The sequence below is a fragment of the Falco naumanni genome, chromosome 4, assembly GCF_017639655.2.
Source record: "Falco naumanni isolate bFalNau1 chromosome 4, bFalNau1.pat, whole genome shotgun sequence".
Taxonomy (NCBI): Eukaryota; Metazoa; Chordata; class Aves; order Falconiformes; family Falconidae; genus Falco; species Falco naumanni.
In genome coordinates, this window is record NC_054057.1 from 55,791,108 (window position 1) to 55,799,073 (window position 7,966).

The 7,966-nt window shown below is 37.0% G+C and overlaps 1 protein-coding gene across 1 annotated transcript; it reads right to left on the reverse strand.

Annotated features, from left to right (window-relative positions):
- Positions 1 to 1,103: 1,103 nt before the first annotated feature.
- Positions 1,104 to 7,122, reverse strand: LOC121087916. The gene is given in 3 exon segments (XM_040593449.1): positions 1,104 to 1,466; positions 1,468 to 1,973; positions 6,732 to 7,122. Coding segments are annotated over 3 exon segments (840 nt in total). The 5' UTR covers positions 6,961 to 7,122; the 3' UTR covers positions 1,104 to 1,361.
- Positions 7,123 to 7,966: the final 844 nt, after the last annotated feature.

Consider the following 7,966-nt stretch of genomic DNA (forward strand, 5'->3'; position numbering starts at 1 on the left):
ATGTATACCACACATCAAGGGACAATGAATTTTTTAAAGTATTTTCTTATTTCATATGGGCTAGTTGTTATCTAGTATTTTCTCCCTTTTATATACATACCTGTTATGCATATCTGTGTCGTATCTTCTTTTTTCTTTCTATTCTTTCTTTAAAAACTTTAACCACTGTGAAGAAAAAAACCAATGTAGCTACGATTCTTTATTATTGTCTCATGCCTACCCCGAAATAGAAATCAGCATCTGAGCTGGATACTAATCTGGGCAGGCAGTTAATTGAAAACACTGGAAGACCTGAAAAATCACAATGAACACCTCTTCCCAAACCTGTGTCTTCATTCTGCTGCTTTTACTGAGGATGAGTAGAAAATTCTTCAGGAGCACACCCATGGCTTTTGGTAGTAGCTAGAGCTTTTCAATACTATCTTAAGGACTGTCACAGGAGACAAGGTGCCTGCCTAACTGCTGGTGATGTGTGGGATACTGCAGAATCTGGGTCTGAAACTTATGAGTGGCACAGAAAATGGTGTTTCGCCAGAGGGAGTGAAGTACTATGACATTCAATGATATTTTTTCTGTGTTTGTAGACTTAACAAAGTACTGTGATGTACTTATAGCTGTGGATCTCCTGCAATGACAGTGTAGGCTCTGACAGATCTGTGCCAACATCTCCAGATGTAGTATCCTCCATCAAGCTCAACAAAAGTCAGTGGAATTGTATGAAGGATTAATGGTTTGAAGTGGCATTGGGTGCAAAGAAAATGGTAGTTTCTCTTAGAAATGGATAACACTCCTATCTCTTTGACAATAGGCTTTTATTTGCATATTGGTGTTAACACTGTTTCCAAGATACCTTGTGACAGGATGGTTTATCTTTCTTGCTCAGAAGAATTTGTGTCTAGGACCTAAACCACAGCTGATCATCTCTGGCATCTTTTTTGCTCACCTTTTGTGTGTGGATGATGTGATTTTTCAGACAGTGGTGATAACTGGGGATGTGAGCTTACTGACTGTTTACAGGGATCATGAAGAGCTTTGCGGGCCTTCCACCTGATCCTCATTCTACCATCTGTTTTCAGGACTCAGGCGAAATGGAATGGTTTCAAATATTGCTGTGATAAAATCTTAGTTTCTAAAATCAGTAACCTGAAAATAGGAAAAAAAAAGATAAAATTGCTGTCGTATCTCAAATAATAGAATTGAGTATCTGTCACTGCAGCCCAGTATTTTCATGAGGACATCTAATTTTACACTGTACTGTAAAACAACATTATGTAGTAAGGAACTTCCGTGGTTAATAAAAGTAGTAGACCCTCAGCAGGTCAATCAGTGTTACTAAGAAGGCTATCCTGCTCTTTTAAGTTTTAGTCAAGTTTTTGGCTAAGATTTATATAGTACTGAATGTCTTCATTGTGAGACATATAATCCAAGCCTCCTTGCTGCTTCAGAAATTCTGGGCCCTTTTTTATTAGGGAAAGGGTAAAATTTCTGTTTATTACAGGCTGGCATGCATTTTGTAGAAGTATCTTGATGTGTCTGAACTGCCGAAGTGGCTGATTTCAGAGCAGGCTTTTGGCAGGTGCTTGAAATGTTGCTACTATTCTCTTTACTGAAACTGTTCAACATGCTTGAACTTCCCAGTTGACTGAGCACAGATGGTTTGCTTGCTCCTTCTAATTCCTTGGGTTGCAGTTTGTTGTTTCCCTTTGAAATCAGTCTATGATTGTCAAAACTGCATTGTCCGTTCTTGCAGTGGGAAAGATCCCAGGTAACTCCTTGACAAGGGGCTTGCAGCAGGCGGTGAATTCCCAGGTGGGTACGCCATGGTGAGTTGTTTTGTATGTTGCTGCTGCTGGTCATCTCCACTCTGACCTTTCTGACAGGAGCATGTTCTGTAAAAGACTTTGATCTTCTGACTTTTGTATTAATTAAAACAGCATTGATCATTGATTCTGGCAGAACAGATTCATGTTCACCTACAAGAGAAAGAAATTTATGCATGTTACTATGGTGGCAAAAATCAAGGGTCTAATTTCTGTGGCATAAACTTAACTGAAGAGCTTTAACAGATGAATTTATCTGTACTCTTTCCGTCTGTGGCTGAGAGTAATGCAAGTTCTTTTGATGCCAGGTTGTGGCGTAGCAATATTTCATGCTGGGTTTTGCAGTTCTGAGGACATAAATGGTACCCTAGGGTTAGTCAAATGAAAATGGAGATTTATTGAGTCAATATTAATCTAACTGGTACTATAAGACTCATTAACAACACAGATTGAGAATTGACTTTCATTAATTAATTGCTTGTAAGCAAAAATTCCTAAGGTGAGTAGGGACTTGCTCAGTCTGTTTGTAGGTGCTGTAATTCAAAAGACAGAAATGTTCTGTTTGATACCGTTTGAAGTTTGTATTCACAACTTAAATACTGTGACCACTTCTAGATGAAACAAGTTGTGAATGTCTGTCTTCTTTTTCTTAATGAGGGATCATTAACACAGAGCTTGTATTTTAATAATTTACTGCAATTTTACTATTGTAGTCATTCTAAATAATGTAAATAGCCTATCACACTAATGTTGCCTGTGTGATTGCTGTGAGGAAAAATCTGCTTGCTTCATGAATAGTATGGAGTAGCTATAACAGTGGAAGAGAATCTGGTCTTTTATTTTTTTCTGCTATCCCTATAGCTTAATTTCTAAAGTAGTGTGAAAGTTACTGTTGGAAATGTGTAAGATATTAGGGATAGAAATGCTAATGCTACTTTAATTACATGTAGCAGCCATCAAATTACTGAATGTGACTGGCTTTCTGTGCCTTGAAAACAAATAGAAACTGAACCATTACGTTGAGGATAAACAGTGCTGTTAATATGGCAAGTACTAACGAAATATATTTCAGCTAGCACAAATATAGTTTAAAGTAGGCGTTGTGAAGAATGCTGACCTTATTTACAGGGTTGAGTTATAGGAACTGTCTCTGTTGCAGTATGAGTTATGAAGCATATTAAAGTGAAAAAAGTAGACATAGAAGAGTACTGATTATATTCTGAAACAAAATGTCTGAATAACCATTTTAAAAGAATGGTAACCCTGAATTTGAAATGAAGCTAGTTTGAATAGGATGCTGCTTTTTAAAAAATCAACAGCAGAATCCCCTCTTTATAGCTGTCTTTCTTACCATCTTTACAAGGAAATATTTGAAGATGTCAGACCCAGCTGATTACTGGCAGTAAATGAACCTGTACAACAGGGTTTCAGCTAATGAGGGGCTTTCACTATTGTCTTTGGCTCTCATTGCTGAAGCTTTGCAGCATGGCTTTGGGAGTGAGGACCATGTCAGCCCACGTCTTCTGCTCTCCTGCAGTGTTACCAGGAAAAAGACTAAAGCACATGCAATGCTTAGAGGTACAGATGTGTTTGTGTGTGCCTGTACAGTGAAGTATGCTAACAGAGTTTCCTGGGGTGAAACCATTCATAGAGATAAGAATACACAGTTCTCTATTATTTTAGCAGTGAGAATCAAAGTTATGAGTGGACTTTATCCAGGAAATAAAGCTGAGCTTGGGTGGCTACAAAAAGTCCACTTGTAAAATACAGCCCTGTGTGTTCTGCAGAACAGCATGGTATACAAAAACTGGGACTTGTTCTTGATGTGTGAAAGAAAAAGCATGAGAGAAGGAACTGAGAGACTGAGGAGATGCAGCTTTGCATGTTCTTGTGGATGTAGTTGCACTCTTGACTGGCATTGATGGGCAACATGAGGTTTGATCTTGAACATTATGAACTGGTTATCAGAAGAATTATCATCTGGCTTGAGTAGATCAGATAGTTCAAAGTAATGCATCTAGTCCAATTTTAATAGTCTGAACTGTTTTTCAGTTCCGATTTGATTTAATTCCTTGGCTAAGGTGCGGCACACAACATTGAGCGATGACCTCAGATAGAAATGTGAGAGTCCTGATCTACTGTATGTTGAATTTTGTCACATTAACGCACATCCAGCACTCTCTCAGCTTCTAAAGATAGCTTTAATTAGATAGATCTTTTGTCTGGGTTGTTGGGTTTTGGATTTCTTTTTGTTTTGGTTTGGTTTTGGGGTTTTTTTGTTTGTTTATTTAAATAAATTTTACATTATAGCCTTTTTGTGGGGTTGTTTACCATCTGGCCTTCTTCATATGCTGTCATCATAGATACTTGTAAGGTTCTGGAGTGACAACAGTTAATCTTAGTTCAAGTTAGCTTGGGAAATACTTGGAAGAGATCTCTGCAGTCAGAACTCCCTGTAGTCAGAGCCCCAGTGTTTTTTCTGTTGTGACTGCATGTGCTGAATGCTCCCATTTAATTCCTAAAGTAAATACTGTTTTTCAGCTTCTTAGCAAATAAATAATGAATACACTGCTGTATTTTCCTCTAGTTGGTGACTTTCAAATCTTGTCACACTCTTTGTTCTCAAGTAATCAGGAACAGGCAAAAGCATGAACAGGGCTGTGTGTATTGGGGAAGGAACAGAAGAAAGTTGTTTCCAGGTGACTTCTCAGTTACTAACCCACCAGTCAAAAACCTAGAGAATTTAGTGGATTTTAAGTTCTGTTTCAAGGTCTACAATTTCATGACTGGCAAACAGGTAGCGACATATGAAACTAAAAGTCCACAAGGAAGCTTGGAGTTACTATTCCAGCTGTGGTGCAATAAACCTGAAATGCTCGAAATCCCTGTGGTATCATGGAAGGACAACTGGTCTGTTAGGCAGGAATAATTTAGCATTCTAATAGTTAGAACAAAGACCATTGGCAGGGATGTTTAAGACCATGAGGGACTGAAGGTGCTCTCCTTCCATGAGATTTGAATCTCACGAGGTTTTTGTGTCTGGCCTTTGAGGTTTGTGCGTATGTGTGCAGTTGTGGTGGTGCTGTTGTTGTTGCTTTCCCAGCTCAGCCATAATCTTACCTTCTAGGTAGGGAAACGATTTGCTGTCAGTGCAAAATACTGATTCGTATGTTTACTGCCTTTCGGTACTAGCTGGAATTTCTGGGTAGTTCAAGCTCGTAACTTAAGGAGTATAGGGCTGTCTCAATATGGCAGTGTTTGTTTCTGCTTGATACATTCTTGGAAACTGATGCTTATAACAGGTTCAAAGTGCTGACCTATTTCATAGGTTTTCCCAGCTTCTAAACCATGGGAATGTATAAGATGAACTTTTAGGACACTGAGAACTCAGCATAACAAAAAAACACCCCAAAATTCAGCTGCTTCTAACAATAACATTAATCCTTTCCATACAGGTTGTTTAAAGATAGAAGTTCAGTGCAGTAGGTTATGTAGTTCTGTGAATGTTTTGGGTTATGTGTATGTGTGTGAAAGTATTTGTATGTGAACTTCCAGCCCTACTAAATTTTAAACTGCCCAGAAACTGTGCAGTCCTACTTTCTTATGTCTTTTCTTTAATCTTCCAACCGTGTCCTTGCAAAAAAATCTGCTCTGATTCATTTCATTATATCTGAAGCTACATTTGAATTTAATCTGAATGCAGATTGCTGCTTCCTTTCTTTGAGTAACTTACATATTTGCTATAGCTTAGATGGGCTGTTTTGTCTTCAAGTTAGTTGTCTTTTCAGACCTGATAAAATAAGCTCATGTGTCTCTGTATATATATATGTGTGTGTGTGTATATATATACATTTTTTTCTTCCTCCCAGAGATTTAATTTCTTTTAACATAAGGATTTCTAGACATTTGGATGAAAGAATACTGAAGAAGTGGATCTATTGTATAGTTCATAATTAGTGGTTTTTAAATTGTTTTGATGATATTTTGATGACAGCCAAAATCTAGAACTGCTGGAAAATGTAGAGAAAAATGTAAAAAATTAAATAACCCAAGTTCTGCATTTATTGAGCTAAATACTAATATGAGGGGTGAATGAAGCATGTTTTTCATATTGTGATTAAATTCAGAAGACAACTTCATCAATTGGCTAAGTATTCTTAATATCATTTTAACTTGGAAAGTAAATGAGAATATATTAATGTAATATTGTAAGCAGTAGTCTATAAAAACTTTAAAATATTTGAGAGTTTCTTATATGAAATCTGACGTAGCAGGTAGATGAGTGATACATATTGTTTCTTAGTTTCCTATTTATTAACTTTACAAGCAGTACGCAGTGAAAATACTTTCAAAACAGGACCTCTTGTTCAAAGCTTGTTTCTTAGTTACCTACTATGACTCTTACTGTAAGTTTTCTGAACAAAACCCCAACTTGTGCTAATCACTTGATATTTGCTGTTGTTATCTATATTCTTGTAGGACATATTTCTTTACACAGATAAAGAAGCAGAAAAGAAATAGAAGACCCAGAATTGCTTATTCTGATGGAAGCATTCAAGAGAGCAGGAATGTTACAGAATATATTGCACAAATACACTGATGATAGGCATGAAGTACGTGGCTCCTGTAAGAGTCACCATTTATGTTTAGAATTTTATTGATGTAAAACCTGTAAAACCGTATCTCAGATACATTTGTTTCAAATTCACGTTAGTGTTTCACTGCCATAAAGCTAATTGATATGACCACCTTTCAGTGAAACGAATAAAACCCCAAAATGACAGAAGAGGCATTCACTTTGTACATCTTTTGAAGCTGAGCATAAAAAGAACAAAGCTAGGAGTTATTAAAGATTTAAGGAAATAGTCTTTACATCTACATTTGCATTTCCCCCCATAAATATAAACATACCTGTTTTAAATACGATAATGTGCGACTGCAGTTTTTGCTTCTGTTTCATATGGTCATACTGCTCCTCAAGTAAGCTTACATCCATCTTGGTTGGCTGCTTATCACGATCTGAAGTCTGTTGCTCTGAGGTATGAGTCACTGAAAAAATACCAGTCATGTATTTATAAGTCTTCACCATTGGTTCCAACAAGGAAGAAAAAGTCATGCAGAGGCAGGACATTTCCTTCATTGTGTTGGCAAAAAATGAAAACAGGTGTGAAGCATCTGAAATCTTCCTAAATGAAAAAATAACTTTCTTCTAAGTACAGTGACTTATTTCAGTAGTTCCGTAGTCTATTCTGAAATTCTGGATTTCAGTCAGCTTGTTCTCTTGCGGTGCATCTGGAGCTACTGCATACAAAGCTCATGATTATAACTGGATAGTTGGATTTACTGTTGACTTAAGGTTGTAAGCATATGAAGCTTTGCCAAAAAAAACAGTGAAATACAAAACCTCATTGAACACTGTCAGGTGCACAAAGGGCTGAGTAATACTGGTTTATGTAGTAATGTTAATTCTTAAAGGGATGCTGTCATGGTGACCTTCCCAAGACAGTAGTTCCAACAGGGAAATCTTTCTTCAGGTTTCTTTTTCTGTTGTCTTTTTCCTTCTACTCTCCCTTCCTTAACTTTCATTCGGTTTCATTTTTGCTACTGCTTTTTGGGGCAGTAGTGGTTGGAGGGGAGGATTTATTATACCTTAATGATTTTGTGCTTGTTGCTCCCTTTTTAGAATGTGTTAAAAGTATTCAGGCCAGGGTGCAGAGTCAAAACTGTATGTGCTAATGACACTTAGAATTGGGAGGCTGAACATAGGAGTGCTTTACTCTGACTCATTCAGGTTTTCTGCCTTTCTATAAAATGAAATAAACTATAGAAGTAATCATTTTGTTACTGAAAGGTGAACCAACTCTTGAAATGCATGGTAAGCCACATTTTAACACTTACCATACATGTAACAGTATTATGTAATAATAAGGCAAAAATTTTAAAAATACATGGGTTTTAATCCTATCAATAAAGGACAAGGCTATGTCTGGACTATGAACTGCAAGTTTATGTCCCTGCAATAGGTCCGCCTGATGCTGTTGCAAGGGCCCAAGAGAGTAGTATGTGAAAAAATTATGCACTTAAACAGTAGTTTTAATATAATTGTGCATAATATAAATCTGCTAGGTTCCTTGCAGTGACAAGCA